This window comes from Geotrypetes seraphini, chromosome 16 (genome assembly GCF_902459505.1).
Source record: "Geotrypetes seraphini chromosome 16, aGeoSer1.1, whole genome shotgun sequence".
Lineage (NCBI taxonomy): Eukaryota > Metazoa > Chordata > Amphibia > Gymnophiona > Dermophiidae > Geotrypetes > Geotrypetes seraphini.
Window position 1 is genome coordinate 12,196,879 of NC_047099.1, and position 27,723 is coordinate 12,224,601.

The 27,723-nt window shown below is 41.1% G+C and overlaps 2 protein-coding genes across 2 annotated transcripts; both read right to left on the reverse strand.

The window, feature by feature from the left end:
• Nucleotides 1–6,135: 6,135 nt before the first annotated feature.
• LOC117349613 (olfactory receptor 6B1-like) lies at nucleotides 6,136–7,095 on the reverse strand. Its single transcript, XM_033923205.1, has one exon. It carries the CDS (start codon nucleotides 7,093–7,095, stop codon nucleotides 6,136–6,138), a length of 960 nt encoding a protein of 319 aa, XP_033779096.1.
• Nucleotides 7,096–18,767: 11,672 nt separating this feature from the next.
• Nucleotides 18,768–19,727, reverse strand: LOC117349614 (olfactory receptor 6B1-like). The gene has a single exon (XM_033923206.1). The coding sequence runs from the start codon at nucleotides 19,725–19,727 to the stop codon at nucleotides 18,768–18,770; it is 960 nt and encodes a 319-aa protein (XP_033779097.1).
• Nucleotides 19,728–27,723: the final 7,996 nt, after the last annotated feature.

Genomic DNA, 27,723 nt, shown 5'->3' on the forward strand with positions numbered 1-27,723 from the left:
ATCCTCTCACCCTTTAGGGATCACTGTTTAGCTACTCCACTCCTTTTTGAATTCCACCTCTGCATTGTACCATTTCACAGCTCTCCAATTACTGCTGAGACAGACATGGGGAAAGCCACTGCTAACCCTAGCCCACGGGTGTCCAATCTTTTGGCTTCCCTGGGCCGCAATGGCCGAAAAAAATGTTTCTGAGGCCGCACAAATGCACAAACGCTGCAGCAAGACAGAGGACGGAGCCGGCAAGAGAGTAAACACCCGGGAGCAGCAGAGGAAAACACTGCATCGCCCTCGACCGGGGCCACACAAAATACTTCACGGGGGCCTACTAAATTTTATCTCATGCGTCCACATCTGGAATACTGCGTTCAGTATTGGTCGCCACACCTCAAGAAGGACATGGCGGTACTTGAGAGAGTCCAAAGGAGAGCAACGAAACTGGTAAAAGGGCTGGAACACTGCCCATACGCCGAGAGGTTGGATAGGCTGGGGCTCTTCTCTCTGGAAAAGAGGAGGCTCAGGGGAGATATGATAGAGACCTTCAAGCTCATGAGGGGCATAGAGAGGGTGGATAGGGACAGATTCTTCAGACTGAAGGGGACAACAGGTACGAGGGGGCATTCGGAGAAACTGAAGGGAGATAGGTTCAAAACAAATGCAAGGAAGTTTTTTTTCACCCAAAGGGTCGTGGACACTTGGAATGCGCTACCGGAGGAAGTGATCAGGCAGAGTACAGTACAGGGATTCAAACAGGGATTGGACGGATTCCTGAGGGATAAAGGGATCGTGGGATACTGAGAGAGGTGTTGGGATGTAATACAAGTATAGAAAACTAACCAGGCAATAAGTATGGAAACCCAACCAAGTCGTGAATGTGCAAGACTGGAGGATTAGGACTTTGATGGGAAGATAGGACTTCAATGGGAAACCAAGGTGGCAAGGGGGCCCCTTCTGGTTATTCAGACAGGTCGTGACCTGTTTGGGCCGCCGCGAGAGTGGACTGCTGGGCAGGATGGACCTATGGTCTGACCCGGCGGAGGCACTGCTTATGTTCTTATGTTCTTATTAGAACATAAGAAGTTGCCCCCGCTGAGTCAGACCAGAGGTCCATCTTGCTCAGCGGTCCGCTCCCGCGGCGGCCCATCAGGCCTAGTGCCTGAACAGTGATCCCTGATTAATTTTATAACTTACCTCTAATCCCATCCCTATAATCTACCTCTACTCTTATCTGTACCCCTGCTAGAGACATGACACCGGGCTCGATGGACCTTGGTCTAACTCAGTCAGGTACATCGTATGTTCCTCTGTTCTTGCTTGGTGTTTGTGTAGCGTGTGTGGGTTAGATAATACGAGTTGTACTAGGTTACCCAGAGGATGCTTAGAGCAATTTTTAGCTGAGAATTTGAGCAATGGAAGGTTCTATCATCTACAAGGTTGACTCAACCTATGGACCTGGTGAGGCTCTGGCTCAGGGTGCCAGTGATAGAAAGGACACCGAAATCCCAAACTCCTAGATGGATAGATGTTGGAATTTTGACACCCTGTATCATCAGTGCCCTGAGCCAATGCCTCACCTGATCCAGCAGGAGGTGGATATGAGAGAGAGATGGAGATCACAGGCGGGGAGGGAAGAATGAAAGGAGAGATGCCAGATTATAGGAAGGGTCAATGCAAAAGTTAGGTCAGAGCCCCACAGTCCCTTGAGTCGGCTCTGCTCATATCACTTTATTTTTGTTGTGTAAACCAGAAGTTACCTTCTTGACTGTTTTTCCATGAATTCAAAATAAATGGGCTGCATAGGGAAATTTAGGCCTTCTTTTACAAAGGTGCGCTATGCATTTTAGTGTGGATTTAGCGCACGCTAAATAAATGCGTGCACTAACCGCTAATATTTAATGCGCGCTAAAAAAGCATAGCACACCTTAGTAAAAGAGCAGGGAAAATTTAGCAGAATATTCTTCAAATGTGGCTTCTCATGCTGAAATGTAAAAATCCCAGCAATATGGGGTTTCCACACATTTTAGCATGCAAAGCACCATAAATGGAAGATCATAGCTCTCCAATCTTGTATTTTGTGGTGGATCTTCCTCAACTATTATCCCATCATGTGCCCTGTGGATTAGTTCTGGGAACTTTTTCTTCTCTCCATGCAGTCATTTCCTTGATGCTCAGATCTCCTTCCAGATCTGTCTTCCTGGAAACTTCACCTAGAATTCAGTCTCAAATCTCTTCTTATTTAATTGACCTAGCTACCTTGATATTCTACTTCCTTCAGTTTAACTTAGCCAATAGTTCACATTTTGTTCTATTTCAGTTAGGAACATCATTGTTCCTGTTTCGTCATCACAAACCTCTGGGTTGTCTTTGACTCCTATTTCTATGGAAATCTATGTATAAAAATCTACCCATTCCATTCAGAAAATGCTACCAAACCTCCTCATCTAATCTTTCATCATCTCCTACTTGGACTACTGTAACCTCCCCTTTCCAGATGAACTGCTTTTAATTTGTTTACAACCATGTTAGCTCGTCTTCTTAAGGCTCCACATTTATTCAAACTTGTCACGTATAAGTGCATTCACTCTGTAGCTCCATGTCACTCTACTCCCTTATCTTCTGCTATCTTCTTAATTTCCTTATCTAGGATATGAGAATACAGAGCCTTCTTATATGAAGATGAATATCTGCTCTCAGACCCTACACCTACAACCTTTGAATATGAAGTCCTAAGCCTAAACAGATAAAGTTAAACAAGTAGTGCTGGGTAATGGCATAATCTACCAAACCTTGGGCTCTGTTTCCTGAATTAATCTCAGACTCCTTTTCTAGCTGTATAACCTTGGGTTATCAAGTCTTCCCACTCTACTGACCCACCCAATTTAGTCTGTGTGCTAATGACCCAACTCCTTAACTCGACCTTTGTAGTGATCCTACGTAGGTGTCCCATTTATTATTAAAGTCAGGCATGCTGGTGGCCTCGACCACCTGCACTGGAAGCTTGTTCCAGCGATCTATCACTCTTTCCGTGAAGAAGTAATGGTGTCGCCATTAAATTTCCCTCCTCTGAGTTTGAGCGGATGTCCTCTTGTGGCCGAGGGTCCTTTCGGAAAGAAAATGTCATCTTCCACCTCGACACGTCCTGTGATGTATTTAAATGTATTTAAATGTCTCAATCATGTCCCCCCTCTCCCTACATTCCTCAAAAGTGTCCATACAGGACAAAGCCAAAAAAGCAGGTAATTGTTGAGGTTCATAGAAAACATATTTAATTGAATGGTGGCAAACAATACAAAAGAAGAAACTCACGATGGCATTTTTGTGTTTCCCTTGAAAGAACTAGGTCATTAAGTGAATTGGTTGTTAAGTGAAGAGAGTCTGAAGATCACTGCTGCCCCCCAAAACTTAAGTCATAATCCCCTCCTGGACCCTTCTATAGCTTATTCTAAAGCCCTAGTGGTCTAGCGGTGAAGTGGGGCAGGAGTGATCTTCCTACACTACTGCCCTGTGAAAGCTATGATCAAAAATGGCTGCCATGAGTTCCTGTGGCAGTCTCACGAGTTCCTGTGGTTCCACAAGACTGCTATGGGAAATTGTAGCAGCCATTTTTAATTGAAGATTTCATGGGGCAGGAGCATAGGGAGATCATTCCTGCCCCACTTGATGTTGGTCGTAAGTCTGGGTGGTCATTAACCAGGTAAACTAAACTAAACCTTAAGTTTGTATACCACATCATCTCCATAAAGATAGAGCTTGGCACGGTTTACAGGTAATTCAATAAATGAGGGAAGGACATAATAAGAAATTAGAAGCTATGAAGAGGATAGCTAGCTTTACATTTTAAATAGATAGCTTTACGTTTTGGAGAAAAGCCAGGTTTTCAGATGCTTTCGGAATAATTAGATTGAGCCTAGGTTCCGCAGCGGGGCAGGGAGGTTATTCCAAAGCTCAATGAATTTGAAGAAAAGGGATTTCCCTAATTTACCTGCATACATGACGCCTTTTAACGAGGGGAAAGATAGTTTGAGTATGTGGGCGGATCTGGTAGTGTCAGCCCTCAAAGAATTCCTGGATAGTGGGATTAGGGGAGGAAGAATGCCATGTAGGATCTTGAAAATTAGGCAGGTACATTTAAAGTGAATCCTAGAAATCACCGGAAGCCAAGTGTAAGTCGTTAAGTGAGAAGTAGCTGTATTCAAGTCTTCAAGTCTCTTCTCATATGTCTTCTGATGCAGATCCTATAACCTTTTGGTCACTCTTTATGAACTCCTTCAAATCTTGTCATGTCCTTGGCAAGATATGGCCTCCAAAATGGAACACATTATTTCCAGTAGGGCTTTACCAATGACTTGAACAAGGGACATTATCACTTCCTTGTTTTGTTTGGCTATATCCCTCAAGACATAGGAAATTTCTTTATTAAGTATAGAAACAATTTTAAGTATAGAATCCTTTATTTAGTATAGAAACAACTTTATTGAAGAGATAGTTGAAAAGGAGAGCTATAATGGCAAAGTTAAGCATAGACAAGTTATTGACCTTTATTGTCCTCCATGGTTATGTTAATCGGGTTTTCTATTCTGCCATTATCTATTCAGGTCAAGGTCGGATTACATTGCAAGAGGTTGAGTCAGTTACCTAGGAAGTTATAATTGACAGATTGACATGGATATTCAATAGAGTTGCTAGTACAGCTGGATCAGTACAGCTGGATCCAGTATTAATGGACAAGTATTAATATATCCCACCCCTTTTACAAAATCACAAAAGCAGTTTTTAGCACCGGCCGGCATGCTGAATGCTGTGCGCTGCTCTGAAGCTCATAGGAACTTTATGAGTGTCAGAGCAGCGCACAGCATGAGGAGGTGATAATGAACCAATAATAGCACTATTTTCTATGCCATCTAGTTTTACACACTTCCTTCATCACTGGTCCACTTTTTCCCTTTTTCTTATAAATAAAGCAGAGGCTACAATCTAAACCTCAGATCTGAGACTACGTCGTGTTCCAGGAACGTAGGAAACAACCTGCATGGCATGACTGTTACAACTCTAAATTGCAGTGGTATGGTTGAATCAGGCTTCAAAACAGGACTAAGAAATAAAAACAGGAATGTCTTTGTGTGTGTGTGTGAGTTAGTATTGGGTTACATATGGAAATCGTTAAAACCATCTACCAAAATAAGTAGAATCTGAACTTGGAAGAATGGATAGGCCACGTTGATCTTAATCTACTACCATTAATTTACAGTACTGGAAGAAATCAGCTTTCTATCCCTTAACAATCTTCCCTTGATTTCGTACACATGCAATATTCAACCTTTTCTCTCTGAGCATTATCCAAATTGTTATTCTTGCAAAAATGAACGTTCTACCAATCATCATCCTTCCTCTGATTTATTGTATGTTTTTATCCTTCAGTATTCTGACAGGAAAGTATTAGCAACGTCCTCTCTAAGGTATGTGGTTATGTACTGCCCAGGTAGTACGGCAATTGCAGTTTGAATCATGATTTGTAGGGTAGGCAGATCTCCTAGGAATCCTCACAAGTCCCCCACCCCATGCTATTGAAAAACCAGAAGACTGGCACACCATACTGTCAGTTGGAATGCGGATAGAATACTCATATGCACTTTATAGGGAATATTGTTTTCTGGCTTGGAATTGGATAAATTGATATTTTCTATAAGGATTAGGTGCCCTAGTTGTAATTATTCAGAGCCTTTGGCTCAACTTATGTTGGGAACTGCTTTGTTTTCCTTAAAGGATTCAAGCATGCATTGCCTTTGACTTAAATTCTAAACCTAATGGACAAATTACTAAAAGAGATAAGTTGCTTGTATTAAACAAAGAAATTTCACTCCAGCTGAAGTAGAATCATACAGAGATTTAACATAGCATGAGCAAGTCAAGATAGGAATAAAGAGCTTTGTAACAGTTAATATTAAATAAGTACTGGAATATGTTACATAAGAAGATTTCGAACATAAAATATGTGCAGACTAGACAAACATCAGTTTGAGATAGTTCAGGTACAATGGATCCTGCTATGATATAAGGAGATGGAGATGACCTCTTGACGTCTCTTTCAAGCTCTGCCTGTCTTGGATTCCTATCTACCGATGTCATGTAAAATCTACTTCATTTAGTATTTCCTATAATTCTAGGATTGATAATGTTGCAACTGCATGAGTTTCTCAAGATATCTTTTACCTCATTGTTTCGAAGACAGTAGATGATTGGGTTTATAATTGGGGTAACAACCGCATACAGTGCCGAGATGAGTTTGTTGATATCAAAAGCATTGATCTTTTTTGGACGAGCATATATATAGAGTGTAGCTGAATAGAATATGGTGACCACAGTGAGGTGGGAGGCACAGGTGGAAAACGCCTTCTTCCTTCCCGTGGTGGTTGGGATTTTTAGAATAGCAACCACTATTGAAATATAAGACAAAACAGTTGCTGTGAGCGGGGTCAGTAATATAATCAGAGCTAGGATGAAGTCTACTAGTTCAGCCAGGGACATATCTGTGCAGGCTAAGTTCAGAACAGGGGAAATATCACAGAAGAAATGATTAATAATGTTGGATCCACAGAAAGACAATTGGGAGATGAAAGTGATCTTTATCATCGTTACGGTGAATCCACTTATCCATGAGCCAGCAGCCAATAGGATACAGAGTTTGTTGCTCATAATGGTAGGATATCTCAATGGATAGCAAATAGCTACATAACGGTCGAATGCCATAACTGCTAGAAGGACACATTCAGTGCACAGCAAGGAGCTGAAGAAGAAAAGTTGGGTCATGCATCCTGAGAAATAAATAACTTTCTTTTCTCTGAAGATGTTGCCCAGCAAGTTTGGGATGGTGACTGTGATATACCAAATCTCTAAGAAAGACAGATTGCTGAGAAAGAAGTACATGGGTTTGTGGAGCTTTCTGTTCATCCTGATCATCAAAATAATTACCGCATTTTCTATTATTGTAAATATGTAAGCAAATAAAAATATTAGGAAGAGAGCAACCTGTAAACGCGGAGAGGTTGGGAACCCTCGGAGAATGAATTCTGTCAGCTTTGTTTCATTTCTTTGTTCCATGGAGGCAATATGTTCTCACCTGCAATATAACAAACAGAAGCTACCAAAAGAGTAGAAATGGAAATGGAAGACATTAAAATTTTACAATTTCCCCACCTCAATTTTTTTTTTTTTTTTTTTTTTCAGTTCAGCATGTGGACTATTGGATGATCCCAAAACTGGTCGTACTCTGGGAGGCATAATCATGTTAGCACATGGTACTTTAAGAATTTAGAAATCAGTCTAGGAGGTTCAATTCAGGTAATTCTGTTTGCCTTGAAAAAATGGACTAATAGAAAAGAGGTGGTTTACATGAGCATTCAAGTACATACAGGTTCCTTCTAGATGGCAAGTAACAAGCATAGGAGAGAGCTCTTTCTCGTACAGGAGAATCAACAAAACACAGCGAAGGCAACCTCTGGGTTCTAGTCACTTGATGGAAGAAGTGGTGGATTGAATTGGGAGATGCTCAGCTTCATTTGGCTTTGATTCACTTGTGCTATTTGGAAATGTAACATCACATTGAGAATCACACACCAGCATCCTACACAGAATCGCATCTGCCCTAAGGGACAGATGTCCAACCCAACCGAACCAGCCTGATTCTCTAACTGGCACCATGTCACAGGTGCCTGTTTAGAGACTTGTTGCCTGATTCATTTCCATCAGCTGATCGCTGCAAGGGAATCCCCCTGCTGAGATCATCTGAGCGGCTGCAGCAGGGAACTCCACAACCCCGCCACGCAAATTTGGCCAGTGGAAGGGATGCCCAGTCCCTCCTACTGCCACGCCAAACCCCTCACCCACCATTTTTAGTGGAAGGAGGGAAGCCTAAGCCTTCCTACCACCACCCCAAACCCCCACACAACATTGTCTATGGCAGAAGGGATGCCCACTCTCTCCTGATGGAACCCACCAAACAACCTCCCTCCACCCATGATAAGCAGGAGGTATGCCCACTCCCTCCTGCAAGCAGGCCCTCCCCAAACCCATGACCACCCCCTGACCTGAAACCCCCACCCCGGTACCCCAGCACCCCTAACACTCCCCCAGTATCTTCTGTAGTTTGGCTGGCAGGAAGGATGCCTACTCCCTCTGGCTGACAGACCTGCTTCTTCACAATGGTGGGCCTTCCCCTTCCCAGTGTATCCTAGGATGCACCAGGGAGGGGCCTAAGGCCCTGATTGACCCAGGTGCCTAAGGCCCCTCCCATGTTTGTAGCCTTTGGTATCTGGCCAATTGGAGTCTTAGGACACTCAGTGTATTCCAGAATGTACTCTAAAGAAGGCCTAAGACTCCGGTTGGCCCAGGTGCCTAATGCCCCTTCTATAGGAGGGCCTTGGGTGCCAGGGCCAATCAGGGATTTAAGCCCCTCCCTCATATATCCCAAGATGCACTGGGAAGGGGAAGGCCCACCATTTTGAAGATGTGGACCTGGTGGCTGGAGGGAGTAGGCATCCCTCTGGCCGGTCAAACTACAGAAGGTACTGAGGGGAGTTAGGGTGAGTTTTGGGGTGCCAGGGTGGGGGGTCAGGAGGTGCTGAAGTAGGGGGTTTATATCTGGGGGTAGGGTCATGGGTTCAGGGCCTGCTGGCAGGATGGAGTAGACATCTCTCTAGCCCATTGTGGGTGGGTGAGGTTGTTTTGAGGGTTCCAGCAGGAGTGAGTGAGCATCCCTCCTATCAGGTGACTTCAAGGGGGGGCTTGGGGGTAACGTTGGGAGGGATTAAACATCCTTCCTGCCATGGACAGTGTCAGGTGGGAGATTGTGAGTGGCAGCAGGAGGAATTGGGCATCCCTTCTGCAACAGACAGTGTCAGGGAAGTCCGGGGAGGTGGCAGGAGGAAGTGGACATCTGTTCTGCTGGCTGATTTGTGGTGGGGTTCAGGGATTCTCTGCGGTGGCCGCTCAGATGATCGCAGCAGGGAGATTTTCTTGTGGTGATAAGCTTAGCGGTCACGTCTAGTTGAAAAGTAGGCCATCATTTTAATGGCCTACATTTCAGCTGCCTATCACAGCCCTAGGGAGCTGCTTAAGGCCATTTAAGCTCGCCCACTTCTGGCTGAAACCACACCTAGACCCAGCCTTGGGCAAGCTTAAATGTCCCTTGGCGCCTCCCTATACCCGCGATAGACACCTATAGTGTAGGTGGCCTGCTTCAGCGTATTTTTTTAGGAAACGCATGTCCCGATTAGCTGGTTAGACAGTGGTAGGATGCCTATCACTGCTTACATTTATAGAATTTGCCCCTATGTATACAGTCCTCAATGAAGACTACGTTGTTTAACTTGTGTTTTTTTACTAAACTTTTCAAACCGCCCTCATATATGTAAACTGCTTTGATTGTAACCACAAAAAGGCAGCATGTCAAATCCATGACCCTTTACACGTACCGGGCAAGATCCCAAAAAGTAAAACAGATTTTAAGCTGCGTATCCTAAAAATGAGCAGTGGATTTCAACAAGTTCATCTAAATAATGACTTATGAACTGTCCCTTAACGAAATTATCCATAACTTTTTTGAACACTGCTAAGCTAACTGCTTTCACCACATTCTCTGACAATCAATTCCAGACTTAAATTGCACACTGAGGCCCTTTTAAAAAGGTGCGCTAACCGCTGATACGTCAATAGGATAACATGCACACATAAGCATTTAGCGTGGGCTAAAAAGCATAGCACACCTTTGTAAAAGAGGGGGGTGAGTGAAGAAATATGTTCTCTGGTTTGTTTTCAGTCTACTACTTAGCAGCTCCAACGGATTCCCCACAATCGTAATATTTTTGGAGAGTAAACAAGTGATTCACTTCTCTCAGTATTTTATAGACTTCTATCAAATCGCAAGGGTAATTTTTATAACAAGGTGCTTAAGCTATTAAGACAGGCTTATACTGTAGGTCAGGAGTAGGGAACTCTGGTCCTTGAGAGCCGTATTCCAGTCGGGTTTTCAGTATTTCCCTAATGAATATGCATTGAAAGTAGTGCATGCAAATAGATCTCATGCATATTCATTGGGGAAATCCTGAAAACCCGACTGGAATACGGCTCTTGAGGACCGGAGTTCCCTACCCCTGCAATGTGCTGAGCCTGTTTTATAATGGTAAAACTTGAACTGAATTTTAAATAGTCCTCAGAGATGTCACTTAGGTCCGGATTCTGTAAATGGTGCCGTTTTCGGCGGCTGCCTAAAAACAGCAACAATCACACAACGGCACCAGAAATGTGAACCAGGATTTTAACAGCCTACATTTCTGCCATATACCTTTCACAAGAGTCATGCCAACATGGAGCCTTATGATGCCTAATGCCACGTCTAGCGTTAACCACGCCTACAGTGGTGTTAGATGTCATAGGGCACCGCTGTAGGTGGGATAATGGTGGCCATTTTGGAGGCACCCTTAGACGTCTTCATTTTTTTTTTAGTTGAGTTTAAATTGGCACAGCCAATTAGCGTACCAATTATAACCCCCTGCCACCTAACTTAGGGCACCAATCGGGCCTTAATGGCTATTTTTTTCTATGCCATCTAGTCTTACACACCTCCTGCATCACTGGCCCACTATTTCACTTTTTCTTATATAACTTTCAACTTTCATTCAAATATTTATTAGTTGCCCTAACTCATGGACCTTTTCAACACGGGTAGAAAGCCTATTTTCTCAGTCTTTTCATTTGCAGGACAATCTTTTCTAGTTGGAAATAAAAAATGCTATTTGTATGCCGTATTTTTAGATTTTAAAAGACTGCATAATCCCCAGTGAAGAATAGTTTCCCAGGATCAGCAGAAACATTCCACATCGAGGATAATACAGATCTTTCATTTGCTACAGAAACCTGTGCGCTAAATATGTCCACATCAATGTCTTGTTCTACGTAAGAGGCAAAATGTATTTATGTATATACCACTTATGGAAAAATGTTTGAGTATCTGAATATAAACCACTTAGGCTATCTGTCCTGGTGGGCTCAAAATCTATCTAGGGCAATAAGTGACTTACCCAAGGGATTTGAACCCACAGCCTCAGTGGCTGTAGCTCTAACCAATGCACCAGACACTTCCCAGTTGGGCGGAGGGCAAAAATTTCACAGATGTGACATATTTTGCTACAACCTATGGCAATATCCAGCCTACAGAAAAAGGCTTTCAGTTTTTCAAATCTGAATTCTTTACTGTTTGAAGCCTCTTCTTGACTAGAAACATCTCCCGATCAATATTCAGCTGGTGGAAGTCAGTGTTTCTTTAAATGCTGGCTGCTGCCCTGATATTCAATGCTAGCCCTTATCCAGGTCTAGGGTAACCTCTGGAGGTAACACAAATATTCAGGGGTGATATCTGTTGGCTATTCGGGTGCTAGCTAAAAATATCAGTGGTGCCCAGCTCGGCCTCAAATCTGTTGCCAGATCCCCCTGGCACTAATCAGAGATTACTGCAGTAATCTGCACAGATTTTTTTTGGGCAATATATATATTTTGCATAGTTCAACGTATATTACAGGCTGACTCTTCAAATAATCTGATTTTGCTTTTTTCTAATTTGCATTATTCTTCCACCAGATTCTGTGGTACTTTATTGCTGCATTTGTCACAGATTTGAGGAGTACGGTACAAATGACAGCTTAACTCCTATTTTGCTTATGCTGCCATTACAATTTGAAATGTTCTTCCTGTTTACATTAGGACTGATATTAATTACTTAAGGTTTTGTAAAAATTTGAAAACTTTTTTTTATATATTCATGATATGATGATATTTTACCGATGAAAACAAAAACAAAAACTGTGGATACAGATGTTCTAGAGATAATTTATTAAACACTGACATATAAAATCATGAAAATCCAACTAAAAAAGTACAATGATAAAAAATACTGTGATAAAAATCCAACCGAACCCTACACGGTCCGTGTTTCGGCGAACACACTTTCCTCAGGGATCCATTTTTTTGTTACTTCAGTTTGTTTGCGGTGTTCTTTGCTCACATGTTTAAAGACAATAGACTGTTTTCAGTCCAATTCTTTATATGTGAGTTTGCAAACCGTTGGACCCCTGAGGAAGGCGTGCTCGCCGAAACATGGACCGTGAAAAGATCTGCGTCCAAAGCCAGAGCAATATAAAATATGAGGGAACAAGTGCTCATGCATTTTTTTCAGAAACAAAGAGGAAAAAAAAAGCAGAGAGGAACAGAAAATCTTTATTCATTTACCTCCTCTCTAAACCGCGCTAGCGATTATTAGAGCAGGGAGCTGAAACTGAATGCTCCGTGCGGCTCCCAATGCTCATAGAGTTCCTATGAGTGTCGGGAGAAGCACGGAGCATTCAGCACAGCTCTCTGTGCTAATAACCACTTTCACAAATTCTATCATCAATAGTTTCAGTCAGTCATTATTTCTAAAATGCGAGTCTAGGGTATGCTGTAACTTGACTAATTTAATCTATACAATATTAGATCAAATTTATTTACTTCAGTTTGGGAACAATATTACGAGGGGCCGCTTAAAAGTTCTCAGATCAAGCAACATGGCTGGGGCAGTCTCCATCGAAGTCCAGCGATTTTCCACTTTGTCCGCTCTGTCGGAAAAACATGGGATGAAAACAGTGGGAAATCACCGGACTTAAGTATATGGCCCTAACTTTGTTGGGTGGGCCGAGGACTTTTCAGTGGCCCCTCGTAGTCCTTCAGGATTGGTTTATGGGCACTACATTTTTACATTTAAGGTAATGAGTGGATAGTCTTACCGAACAATGAATGTATCTGATCGTAAAGGGTTTCAGAAGTGTTTGAAGCTTGAGAGTGAATGAACAGGTTGGCAGAAAAAAAAAAAAATTACAAAATATATCAGTTGGTTTGAAATTGTCTTAGCTGTCAGTGTGTTTCTTCTCAGTATCTCTGAAGAGCAAGCAACTGCACAATCAGATGTTCAGAGAAATTTATGTAGCCAGTTATATGACTTCACTCATACCTTGGAGACTGTGTTCTCTGAAACACCCATAAGGATCCAATTGAATGTACCAGCAAAACAGGTACCAGGGTAAAAAAAACGATATATATTTTACTGAATGAAAAAAGAATGCAATTTTGATATTGTCTATACTCATATATCTATAAGCAAAATGGTCTCTCAGATACTTGGCATAAACCAGATTGAAACTAGCTTTGCTCATACGGAGCTTATTTTTAAGAATGTATGAACGTAAAAATTAATTTAAAGGTCCACAAAAATATAGAGCCAAGCGAGGGAGAATAATAACTGAAAGTCCCAGCGCTGTCAAACATCTTCTGATGTCACCTCACTTTTCTTACACACAAAAAACGATTTATACAAATACAGGGTTATTCAATTTTACAAGATCACAGCATCATAACTATTACCCTCCCCCCCCCCAACCTTTTACAAAACCATACTAGGGTTTTTTATTCCTGGCCTTGGTGGTAATAGCTCCGACACTCATAGAATTCCTAAGAGCAACAGTGCTATTGCTGCGGACAATTCTCTGAATTGGCAAGTTCCTTCAGCGGTCCCTGGCAGTCTGATTTTTATTTTAATGTGTTTAATCACTTCACTCATTTCTCTCTTTTCAAGATCATTAATGAATACCAGCAGTCCCCGTGTTAAGAATGAGTTACGTTTTTAAAGCTGTTCTTAAGTCGGATTTGTACGTAACTCAGACCTTGTAGATTTTAATATCGTCGCTGCTCACCTCCGCTCCCAGCTGACAAAAAAGCCAACTGTCCCTACCAGTGTTCCTTCTAAGGTACAGCATGAACAACCACACAGTGTTCTTAATGTGCCTATACATCATTCCTGCATCTGTGGCAGGAGAAGTGTAGGAGTATATGCCACTGGAAATTCTGCTCAGTAAAATCAAATGAAGCCACAGGACTTCCTGAAACCGTAGCTATAGGAAGTCCTGCTGATTCAGCTGATCAGGGGGAATATACCCCTACTGCTATCAGCTAAGCCGGCAGTGGCAGAGGACCCCGACATCCACATCCAGTCAGCAGGAGGGATGCATACTCCCGCTTGCCACTGGGCCCCATCAATCCCCTGAACCCTTGACAATCCCTGACACTTCCCTATATCCCACCTCTTTCAAAACGGTGGGCCTTCCCTTTCCCGGTGGCACGATTCACTACAGAATCTAGGCATCTGCAACGTACGCCAGTAAAAACCTGGCCTAAATTGCAGATACCTAAGTTTTCTGGTAGGCGCCATTAGGTATGATTCTTTAAATGGCGCCTAAGTATGATTGATAGCTGTTCTTGTAGGTGGCTGCCGATTTGAGCGCTATTTGTAGAACCTGGCCCAAAGAGGTGACCTTAGCCAGCAGAAAAAAAAAATATTAGTTGGAGGATAGTCCCAAGGTATTCATTAGCTTGGCTGATTCAGTGTGACAAAATAAAACGGCAAAAGTGCAGTTTGCTTATTTAGTTTGTAATTAAGATAGCCTAAAACATCTCTCCCCCCCAAATATTGAGCTTGACAGTTAGTAGAATTTATCTGGATAGCAGCGCATGCTATATGGATGAGTGCCACTGAAAATCATTACTGGATTCCCTGGCACTATCCAGACAGTGCTGAGCAGGGGCTGGAGCAGGGGTGATTCTGGGAATCATCTTTAGAGGTGATTCTGATAACTCGTCCTTTTAACTTAGGGCAGCAAACAAATGTGTCCTAAATTATCCAGATAATCTTTCTGGATAATGATCTGACTATCGGAACTGAAATGCCTATGGCTGCCCCTCTATCTAGATCAAGGGTGTCTAACCTAGGTCCACACCTGATTGGGTTTTCACGAGTTCCCCAGTGAATATGCATGAGATCGATTTGCATAAATTGGAAGACGTGCATGCAAAATAGATCTCATGCACATTCATTGAGGAAATCCTGAAAACCCGACTGGATTGTGGCTGTTGAGGACTAAAGTTGGACAACCCTGATCTAGATATTTCAGGGCTTCTCACCATCCAAATACTTCTGCTGAATATCCAGATTTCTTTAACTGCTAAGGCCAGAGCTGAATATTCATCTGGTTACTTTTTTTTCTTATTGTTGACTTCCAAAATGTACATAGATGGCATTTCGGTAAATTAGTGTCTCCGTTTTGGTGCCCTGATGCAGCATGGGGAATGCCAGTGGAAACCTATGTTAGTTTGCCAAAAAGTCAATGACATTTATAGGACAGCGTATCTAGATCTGTCAAGCAATGTGTGCATGTGATAATATTTGATACACACATCATAAGAACATAAGAATAGCCTTACTGGGTCAGACCAAAGCTACATCAAGTCCAGTAGCTCATTCGCACAGTGGCCAATCCAAGTCACTAGTACCCGGCTAAAATCCAAAGGCCCTCTTTTACTAAGGTGTACTAATCGATTTAGCTAATGCGTACATGTTAGTCTATGGATGTGTTAGCATTTAGCGCACGCTAATCGGTTAGCGTACCTTAGTAAAACAGGGGGACAGAGTGAAGAGAAACTCCGAAAGGAAAAAAAAAGAAATCAATAAAGGCATAGACTTAACAGCAATAACCCTTTAATCGAGCTGCCGTTCGTTAAACCTTCCCAACTGCTAGGGTTTTCAAGTCCAAAAAAGCTTGTAATTGATCTGGTATATAGAAGACATATTTTACTCCCAGGTATTTTATCAAACATTTGCATGGATATGCTAAAAGATATGTCTCAGCTCTCATAGCAAGAAATAATTTTCTCCACGCTTGTGTAGGTCTTATGACATCGGGGAATATTGAAACAGAGTTTTAAGGGTTATGGAAATACAATTTCATAATAGCATTTAAATCTTGTTCAAAACAAAAGATATATGCAACGTAGCCCTCTCTGTAGATTCGGACAATGTAGTTTTTAATAATTCCATAACATTTAAAGAATTTTCTACCTGAAGTAATACCTCCGCTTCTGGTGTAGGACCATCTTTTAGCGCGTGCTAAACGCAAATGCGTACATAGACTAACATGCATGCGTTAGCATTTAGCGCACGCTAAATCAATTACTGTGCGCTAATCGGTTAGCGTACCTTAGTATAAGAGGGCCTATGTTTTGGCTAGATTGAAAAGGTGACGGCGAAAACTAGAAGGATGCTAGGGTGCATAGAGAGAGGTATGGCCAGTAGGGAAAAAGAGGTATTGATGCTCCTGTGTAAGACTTTGGCGAGACCTCTTTTAGAATATTGTGGAGGCCGCACCTTAAAAAAGATATGAAAAGGATGGAGTCGGTCCAGAGGAAGGCTACTAAAATGGTGCGTGGTCTTCGTCATAAGGCGTATGGGGATAGACTTAAAGATCTCAACCTGTATACTTTGGAGGAAATGTGGGTGAGGGGATATATGATAGAGATGTTTAATGATTGATTATAAGTGCTTGGTTGATTATCATTATTTGTATATAAATTGCATTGCACTTTTTGTTGGCATTAAAAACTAAATAAAGTTAAAAAAAAAAATATATAAATGCGCATGAGTCGAGTCTCTTTAATTTGAAAGGAAACTCTGGAATGAGAGGGCATAGGACGAAGTTAAGAGGTGATAGGCTCAGGAGTAATCCAAGGAAATACTTTTTGACAGAAAGGGTGGTAGATGCGTAGAACAGTCTTCCTGTAGAGGTGGTGGAGACAGAGACTGTGATTTCAAGAAAGCCTGGGATAGTCTCATGCGATCTCTTAGAGAAAGGAAGAGATAATGATTACTGTGGATGGGCAGACTGGATGGGCTATTTGACCTTTATCTGCCATCATATTTCTATGTTCCAGGAAGGCAGGAAACCAACCTGCTTAGCATAGCAGTTACAACTCTACATAGCAGTGGTATGGTTGAATCAGACTTCAAAAGATTGCTTGGTTAACATAAACTAAGAGACAATGGATAACAACCTCACTAATCTAGCTATCTGTGGGAGATTATAAGAGAACTAAGCAATAAAACATGGACATAGTAACATAGTAACATAGTAACATAGTAGATGACGGCAGATAAAGACCCGAATGGTCCATCCAGTCTGCCCAACCTGATTCAATTTAAAATTTTTTTTTTTTTTCTTCTTAGCTATTTCTGGGCGAGAATCCAAAGCTTTACCCGGTACTGTGCTTGGGTTCCAACTGCCGAAAGGGGAGTTAGACCTGAAAGAGACTACCAGCACAGGTAGTTAAGGCCGCCACTTCTGACAGAGTTTGCAGATGATATGAAGAGTAGCAATAAAGGCAAGACAGGAATAATCTGTGTGTATGTGTGTGTGTTAGTATTGGGTCGGCCTTAAAAAACCTCAGATAAATATACCAATAATGAAGATAATCCAAAACACAAAAAATTGGTAAATTATTATATATAAGGCCACAATGATGTACGGGGCAGGATTTATTTAGACTGTGGTCTAAGTGCTTGTCACTTCATGAATACCTGCCCGGGGCCATTGGTTACTACGAAGGGAGAATTAGGCCCGTACTGATTACTATTTATTATTGTTTTTTTTTAATTTGATTTTTATTTCAGGACAAAGCTGATGGTGCATTCAGCATCCCATTTTGGGTCCAGTTGAGGAGAATATTATTTATTTATCAATTTTTTGTGTTTTAGTATTGGGTTACATATAGACATCGTTATGACCATCTACCACAATAAGTAGACTTAGAAGACTGAATGGGCCACGGCGATCTTAATCTACTACTATTAACTTACTGTTCTGGAAGAAATCAGCTTTCTATCCCTTAACAATCTTCCCTTGATTTTGTACACATGCAATATTTAACCTTTTCTCCCTGAGCAATATCCCAATTGTTATTCTTTTAAAAATGAACGTTCTACCAATCATCATTCTTCTGATTTATTGTATGTTTTTATCCTTCAGCATTCTGATGGGCCAGTATTGGCAACGTCCTATCTAAGGTGTGTGGTTGTATACCTCCCAGGTAGTACAGAAATTGCAGTTTGAATCATTTATTTATTTAAAAAATTTCACAACCGCCTATTCCTAGGCGGCTTTAAAGATAATAACATACATACAATAAAGCAAACAAGACTTGTACAAACATCAAAGATTACAGATCATCCAATGTAAACAGTTAGTTCACAGCTCTCCATAATATATTAATCCAAAAATCATGATGTACAGGGGAGACAGATCTGGTAGGAATCTCACACAAGTTCCCCATCCCATGCTATTGAAAAAGGCACACCATCCTGTTGGTAGGAATGCGGGCAGTATGCTCATATGTACTTTATAGGGAATGTTGATTTCTGGCTTGGAATTGGATAATCTGGTATTTTCTATAAGGATTAGGTGCCATAATTGTAATTATGCAGAGCCTGTGGCCTGACTTGTATTGGGAACAGCCATTGACTTAAATTCTAAACCTAATGGGCAAATTACTAAAAGAGATAGGTTGCTTGTATTAAATTTATTCCATCTGAAGTAGAATCATAAAGAGATTTAACATAGCATGAGCAAGTCAAGACAGAAATAAAGAACTTTGTAACAGTTAAAGGTAGATAAGTACTGGAATATGTTACATATGAAGATTTTGAAGATAGAATATGTGTAGACAAGACAAACATATGTTTGAAATAGTTCAGGTACAATCATGATCCTGCTATGATGTAAGGGGATAAAGATGACCTCTTGATGTCTCTTTCAAGCTCTGTCTGTCTCGGATTCCTATCTACCAATATCATTTTAAAATCTACTTCATTTAGCATTTCCTATAATTCTAGGAATGATATTATTGCAACCGCATGAGTTTCTCAAGATATCTTTTACTTCTTTGTTTCGAAGACAGTAGATGATTGGGTTTATAATTGGGGTAACAACCGCATACAGCACCGAGATGAGTTTGTTGATATCAAAAGCATTGATCTTTTTTGGACGAGCATATATATAGAGTGTAGCTGAATAGAATATGGTGACCACAGTGAGGTGGGAGGCACAGGTGGAGAACGCCTTCTTCCTTCCCGTGGTGGATGGGATTTTTAGTATAGCAGCCACTATTGAAATATAAGACAGAACAGTTGCGGTGAGCGGGATCATTAATATAACCAGAGCTAAGATGAAGTCTACTAGCTCAGCCAGGGACATATCTGTGCAGGCCAAGTTCAGAACAGGGGAAATATCACAGAAGAAATGATTAATAATGTTGGGTCCACAGAAAGATAGCTTGGAGATGAAAGAGATCTTTATTATTGTTATAGTGAATCCGCTTATCCATGAGCCAGCAGCCAATTGGATACAGAGTTTGTTGCTCATAATGGTAGGATATCTCAGTGGATAGCAAATAGCTACATAACGGTCAAATGCCATAACTGCTAGAAGGACACATTCAGTGCACATGAGGGAAATGAAGAAGAAAAGTTGGGTCATGCATCCTGAGAAATAAATAACTTTCTTTTCTCTGAAGATGTTGCCTAGCAAGTTTGGGATGGTGACTGTGATATACCAAATCTCTAAGAAAGACAGATTGCTGAGAAAGAAGTACATGGGTTTGTGGAGCTTTCTGTTCATCCTGATCATCAAAATAATTACCGCATTTTCTATTATTGTAAATATGTAAGCAAATAAAAATATTAGGAAGAGAGCAACCTGTAAACGCGGAGAGGTTGGGAACCCTCGGAGAATGAATTCTGTTACCGTTGTTTCATTTCTTTGTTCCATGGAGGCAATATGTTCTCACCTGCAATAACAAACAGAAGCTACCAAAAGAGTAAAAATGGAAATGGAAGTCATTAAAATCTTACAATTTCCCTACCTCCATTTTTTTCTTTTTTTTTTTTTTACACTTCAGCATGAAGAATGTAGGATGATCCCAAAATTGGTCATACTCTGCGAGGTGAAATCACGTTATGATACTTTACAAATTTAGAAATCTGTCTAGGTTCAGTTCAGTTAATCCTACTTTCCTTGAGAAATGGAGTGTTAGAAGGTTGTGATAACTTATAATAGGCCAACAAAAGAGATGTGGTCGTACATGAGCATTCAAGTACATATAGGTTCTTTCTAGGAAGCTACATGTTCACATTAGATATTCTAAGAACGTAAGAGCTGCCATATTGGAAAATACCACAGGTACCGTACATCAAGTCCAGTATCCTGATTCCAACAGTGACTGACCCATTTCCATTGCCCCAGGTACAGAACTTAGATTTTGATTCTACTAGGCACAGGAAAAAGTACCTACATATAGTACGAGGGTAGTTTGAAAAGTTTGGTAAACAAGCAAGTTAAAAACTATGCACTTAGAAAAGTGAGTTTCCAGTTTTTTTCATAAGCTATTTTTTTCTACGATATGAAAAAACTGGAAACTTGCTGGACTAATTGTATAGCCCTCAATGGAGACTACATTGCTTAACTTGCTTTTTTTTTTTTTTTTTTTACCATACTTTTCAAAAGCACCCTTGTATATGTAAACTGTTTTGACTGTATCCACAAAAAGGCAGTATATCAAATCCATGACCCTTTGCCCTTTACACGTACCTGGAAAGATCCCAAGAGTAGAACAGATTTTATGCTGTTTATCCTAGAAATAAGCAGTGGATTCCAACAAGTTCATTTTAATAATGGCTTATGAACTGTGCCTTAATGAAATTATCCAAACTTTTTTGAACACTGCTAAGTTAACTGCTTTCACCACACTATCTGGCAAAGAATTCCCAAGTTTGATTAGATTGTAAGCTCTACTGATCAGGGACTGTCTCTTGAATGTTTTAACGTACTGCTTTGTGTAGGTCTAGCAGTTGTAGTAGTAATATTGTGTTTAAAATTTGTCAGCAACTGCAAAACGTGACTGTACCTTAACAAAATAGACCCCGAAATGTCTTTGTTAGCCATGGAAGCTCCTGGCTGCAAAATGAAGGACAGAACAAGAGCATATTCAAAGAATGTTGAAGAAATGTTTAAAAATCACAAGAAATTGTGGATCCTCTTTAACAGGGTATTTTGGTTCATTTGACACATTTGTTTTGATAGAAAATGTTTGAACGCACTACGGCATTTTAACTTGCACTACAGTAATTGCCTTTATAAAACATAAAACGTTATTAAGAAGGACCTGAGGAAAGTCCATCGCTTAAATCTGGGATAAGCAGCATGAAATCTATTTTACTCTTTTGGAATCAAGGACTTGCGATCTGGATTTGCCACTGCTGGAAACAAGATTCTAGGCTTGGTGGACCTTTGACCTATCCCAGGATGGCAAAATACCATATACTTCTGTACTTAGATATTTGCATTATTTAACTTTGACTCCGGTTACTCCTTGCCCTCTTCAGATGCAGCTGCCTTAGGCAGGTTTCAAGTTTATTAAAATATGATGAAACGCTAATCATAAAATTCTAAGCATTTAACATAAGAACATAAGAACATAAGCAGTGCCTCCACTGGGTCAGACCAGAGGTCCATCGTGCCCAGCAGTCCGCACACGCGGTGGCCCAACAGATCCAGGACCTGTGCAGTAATCCTCTATCTATACCCCTCTATCCCCTTTTCAAGCAGGAAATTGTCCAATCCTTTCTTGAACCCCAGTACCGTACTCTTCCCTATTACGTCCTCTGGAAGCGCATTCCAGGTGTCCACCACACGCTGGGTAAAGAAGAACTTCCTAGCATTCGTTCTGAATCTGTCCCCTTTCAACTTTTCCGAGTGCCCTCTTGTTCTTTTATTTTTCAAAAGTTTGAAGAATCGGTCCCTCTCTACTCTCTCTATGCCTTTCATGATCTTATAAGTCTCTATCATATCCCCTCTAAGTCTCCTCTTCTCCAGGGAAAAGAGTCCCAGTTTCTCCAATCTCTCAGCGTATGAAAGGTTTTCTATCCCTTTTATCAGACGTGTCGCTCTCTTCTGAACCTTCTCGAGTAACGCCATATCTTTCTTAAGGTACGGCGACCAATATTGAACGCAGTACTCCAGATGAGGACGCACCATCGCCCGATACAACGGCAGGAGAACTTCTTTCGTTCTGGTTGTAATACCCTTCTTGATTATGCCTAGCATTCTATTTGCCTTCTTAGCGGCCGCTGCGCACTGTGCCGTCGGCTTCATTGTCATGTCCACCATTACCCCCAAGTCCCTTTCTTGGGTACTCTCCTTCAGTAATATCCCTCCCATCGTATAGCTGCACCTCGGGTTTCTGCTTCCCACATGTAGTACTTTACATTTCTCAACGTTGAACTTCATCTGCCATCTCGTCGCCCATTAATTTAACAATTAAAAAATTAAGATGGTGAACACTTAGGGCTCCTTTTACAAAGCCGCGCTAGCGGGGTTAACGCACGTGACTTTTCATCACGCACTAACCCCAAAAACTGGCCAAAAACTGCCGCCTGCTCATGAGGAGGCGGTAGCGGCTAGCGCATCCAGCAGTTAAGCGCGCGCTATTACACGCATTAAACTGATAGCGTGCCTTTGTAAAAGGAGCCCTTGACATACTTGTAAAGACAAGACGTAACTTGCATGAGAACAAAAGGATAGTAGACGGAAATACAATTTAAGAAGAAAAGAGTACAATTAAGGTTAAAAACAAGAGGACTATGGGAGAAATCATATCAATATTGAATGTGATTAATACAGAAAGAGTTAAGGGTGGACCCAGAGATCATTTAGCATTCATATGCATCTTTAAACAGGAAACTTTTAAGGTTTCCCTTAAATTTATCTAAATTTTTCTCAGACCTTAAGTGTGAAGGTAACGAGTTCCAAATTGCAGGGGCTGTAGTTGCGAATGAAGAAGCCCTACGGGTACTAATGGTTTTTAGAGATGGGACGTGAAGAAGGTGCCGAGATGCTGATCTTAAGGTTCTCGAAGGATTATGAAGGGATGAGGAGCTTGTGAATGAAGGCAGGCTCTTTGGGGTTCATGGTTTTAAAGGAAATTAAAACAATTTTATATGTAATTCGATGAGGGATTGGTAACCAGTGTGCACTCTTTAGCAAGGGGGTAACGTGATCAAATTTCTTCTTGTTCGTTACAATTTTTAATGGCAGTGTTTTGTATTAATTGCCTGATTCTGCCTAATAGCTGCACATAAAAATTTGGCTAATTATATATGCAAGAAGCCGATCGTGTACATCTGCACTCCCAAAGGATACCGATTAGGAAGCTTTCCTCTAAAACTGTGCACTTTTGCAGATCTAAGTAGTTTTCAATACCACACAGGTTAATACCAGAAGTTCTGCCTTTTGAAAACTGCTTCTTATAGATGTAGCTGATCTACATTTTCTTAGACTCTGCAAAGCATGTGTTTCTTAGTCACATTCTCTATGGGCTCCTTTTACTAAGCTGCAATAGCGTTTTTAGCGTACGCAGCAGATTAGCGCACGCTAACCCCACGCTACTCGGCTAGAACTAACACCAGCTCAATGCTGGCGTTAGCGTCTAGCGTGCGGGGAAATTTAGCGTAAGCTTAGTAAAAGTATATGCGGCTTAGTAAAAGGAGCCCTATAAGTTGTAAGTTATTGATTCTATAGCTTTGTGTCTTGATCCTGTAGCATGTTATTGACTCTGTAGCGTACGTATCTCTGTTCTTAAACTCTGAATACGTATCCTTGTAACCCATTCTGGGCTCCTGGGGAGGACAGGCTGTAAAAATGAATAAATAAACCTTCTAAAATAATCTCCCAAACCTAAGGAAATGTTACAGGCCAGTGCAAAATCCAATGGATTTCTGTAGATCTTAGAAAAATCCATAGATTTTTGTGAAATAAAACTAAGCTGAAACTCACCCAGTTTGCAGTTTAAACTAATCTAAGCATGCCTAGATTTTACAGAAAAAAGGTCCACAGATTTATCCACGGAACTATTCTGAAAAGATCTGTGCATCCGCAACCAGAGCAGTATAAATTGTGAGAGAACAAGTACTCATGCATTTTTTTTTTTTTCAGAAACCCAGAGGTATAAAAAAAAAAAGAACAACAGAGAGGCACAGAAAAATCTTTATTGATTTAAAGAACCCAAAACAAAATCACATAGCAATGATTCGATCGCCGTATCGGAAGGGGCGACCTCCCTTCCGCTCACCGCTATTCTATCCTCACCCCCCCTTGCTTCCTCTGTTGATTGGCCTTCCCCTTCTCCCCCCCTTCTTCTCCCCCCCCCTTTTTGCACCAGCTTCGGCCAATTTGGCCGCGCTCCTCCCTATACGGAATCGGAGCTTGTTCTTAGCAATGATTCATAAATTTTATCATCTAGTCAGTCATTATTTCTAAAATGCAAGTTTAGGGTATGCCATTTACCTGAAGAATTCAATCCATATAATAATAGATCAAATTTATTTACTCCTATTTGGGAAGAATAATACAAGGGGCCGCTGAAAAGTTCTCAGCCCAGACAACAAAGTTGAGGCAGTCTCCATCGAGGGCTACGCACTTAGGGCTCCTTTTACTAAGCTGCAATAGCGTTTTTAGCGCACGCAGCATTTTAGCATGCGCTAAACCCGCGCTATGCAGCTAGAACTAACGCCAGCTCAATGCTGACATTAACATCTAGCATGCGTGGCAACTCGGTGCACGCTAAGCGTGTGCTAAAACCGCTATCGCAGCTTTTTGGCTTGCCGCGGGGGTTTGCGCGTGAAGAAATGTCCGACGCCTTGATAAAAGGAGCCCTTGATCCAGCAATTTTCTACTTTTTTCAATAGCTGGAAAAATATAGGATGAAAAAAGTAGAAAAATCGCTGGACTAAGGGCTCCTTTTATCAAGGCGGGCTACGGGGGTTAGCGCGTCAGACATTTCATCACGCACAAACCCCCGCGGCAAGCCAAAAAGCTAACACCTCGTCAATGGAGGCGTTTGCAACGAGCGTGGCAGGGAGTTTAACATGCGGTATTCAGCGCGTTAAACCCCTACCACCCCGTGATAAAAGGACCCCTAATTGTATAGCCCTCGATGAAGACTACCCCCGACTTTGTTGGTTGGACTGAGAACTTTTCAGCGGCCCCTCATAGACCTTCTGGATTTGGTTTATGGGTCCTTCATTTTTACATTTAAGGTAATGAGTGGATAGTCTTACCGTACTCTGAATGTATCTTGTCATAAAGGACTTCAGAAATGTTTGAAGCTTGAGAGTGAATGAACAGGTTGGCAGGAAAAAAAATCTAAGTAGAATATTTGTGCTGGTTTGAAATGGTCTCAGTTGTGTGTTTCTTCCCAGTATCTCTGAAGAGCAAACAGCTGCTCCCTCTGATGTTCTGAGAAATTTATGTAGTCAGTTATGTGACTTCACTCATACCCTGGAGACTGTGATCTCTGATACACCCACATGGATCCTCTTGGATGCACCAGTAAAACAGGCACCTGGGTAAAACAATTTATTTTATTGAAGGCAAAAAAATGTAATTTTGTTATTATCTGTACTCAAATATCTATAAGCAAAATGGTCTCTAAGATAGATTGATGTCAGATACTTGGCATAAACCAGATTGAAGCTACCTTTGCTCATATGGAGGTTATATTTATGAATATATGAAAATAAACTGTAATTTAACGGTTCACTAAAATATAGAGCCAAACGAGGGAGCATAATCACTCAAAGAGTCCCAACACTATCAAATATCTTCTGATGGTAAGAGACGTTAATTTAGTTGGTTTAGAAAAAAAAGGTTTGGACAAGTTCTTGGAGGAAAAGTCCAGACAGACATGGGAGAAGCCACTGCTTGCCCTGGATCGGTGGCATGGAAAATGCTGCTACTATTTGGGGACTTGGATTGGCCTCCATGAAGACGGGATACTGGGCTAGATGGACCATTTGTCTGACCCAGTAAGGTTATTCTTATGTTCTTATGTCACTTCACTTTTCTTACACAAAAAAACCTTTTTTATATACTGTAATTACAGGGTTATTCAACTTTATAAGACCATAAGATCATAACTATTAGTTTCCAGTTATGTCAAAAATTTTCATTTTTACTAATTAAGGATCCATTAGTGGTGGTGATTTTCTAGAAATTTCTGCTAAGGAGACTTCAACACACTAAGGCCCTCTTTTATTAAAGTGTCCTAAACATTATAGCGCATGCTAAATCAATGCATGCGCTAAACGCTAACGCGTCCATAGGATAACACGCACGTGTTAGTGTTTAGCGCGTGTTTAGTGCACGCTAAAAAGCATAGCGCACCTTAGTAAAAGAGGGGGGTATATTTCTTCAGTGGTCGGTTTGTAGTGGTCACTTTTCAGTTGCAATATCGCTAAGTGCAAAACATAAAAACAAACATAATAATTGTTAGGTTAGGTTAGACCAAAGGTCCTTTGAGCTCTGCATCTTTTCTCCAAAAGTAGACAATCTATTTTGTACCCAGAGCTCCTATCTGCAGTGAGAGAGCATCCCTTGGGTGGGGGCCAGGAAGAAGCATGCACTTATGTTTAAACTTTCAAAATTATCCATGTAGTTTTCCTTAGAAATACTATCTGCAAAAGTTAGCAGGTGTAAAAGCGGCCATTTTGAATTTCATGTGCCATTTAGATGCCCAATTCTCTGAATTGGCAAGCTCCTTCAACGGTCCCTTGCAGTCTGGTTTTATTTTAATGTGTTTAATCATTTTGCTCATTCCTTTCTTTTTACATTATTGGAGAACTAGAGATAATAAACTATATAAAAGAAATATAAGGACAAATTAAATACAGGCAGTCTCTGAGTTATAGACACCTGACTTAAGTACAACTCGTACTTAAGAACATAGTTTCGGCCTCATTTGATTTCACTATTTCCAGTGGCATAGACTCCTATACTTCTCCAGTAGCAGATTCAGGAATGATGCATGGCCACATTAAGAACAGTGTGGTTGTGTATGCTGTACCTTAGAGGGAACAATGGTAGGGACAGTTGGCCCTTTTGTCACCTGGGAACAGAGGTAAGCTATTCTATCCATTCTTACCACAACCTCTGGCAATGTGTTCCAGAGCTTAACTATTCTCTGAGTGAAAAAAATTTCCTCCTATTGGTTTTAAAAGTATTTCCCTGTAACTTCATCGAGTGTCTCCTAGTCTATGTCATTTTTGCCAGAGTGAAAAATCGATCCACTTGTCTACTCCACTCAGCATTTTGTAGATTTCAATCATATCTCCCCTCAGCTGTCTCTTTTTCAAGCTGAAGGGCCCTAACCTTTTTAGTCTTTCCTCATACAAGAGGAGTGCCATTCCCTTCATCATCTTGGTCATTCTTCTTTGAACATTTTCTAGCACTACTATATCTTTCTTGAGTTAAGGAGACTAGAACTGAACGCAATACTCCAGTTGAGGTCATTACATTACATTACATTAGTGATTTCTATTCTACCATTACCTTGCGGTTCAAGGCGGATTACAAAAGAAGTTATCTGGCCTTTTCCAGATATAGAGCGAGTTGCTTCAGAGAATTGGGATGAGTCTTGCGGTGTTAGTTTGTCTTCAAAGATTTCTTGAATAAGATGGTTTTTATTTCTTTTCTGAACGATTTGTAGTCTGGAGTCGTTATTAGTAAATTGGAGAGTTGGTAGTCTAGTTTTGCTGCATATGTGGCTAGAAGTTTTTTCATTTGATGCCTCTGATTGGGGGATGTGTGAATGGTTTGTGGGTTCTCCTATGTCTGGTTGAGGTAGTTTGGATTAGGCGGATGTTTAGGTAGGCTGGGCTATCTCCGTTTATGGTTTTAAATAGTAGGAAGTAGAATTTGAATTGTACTCTTG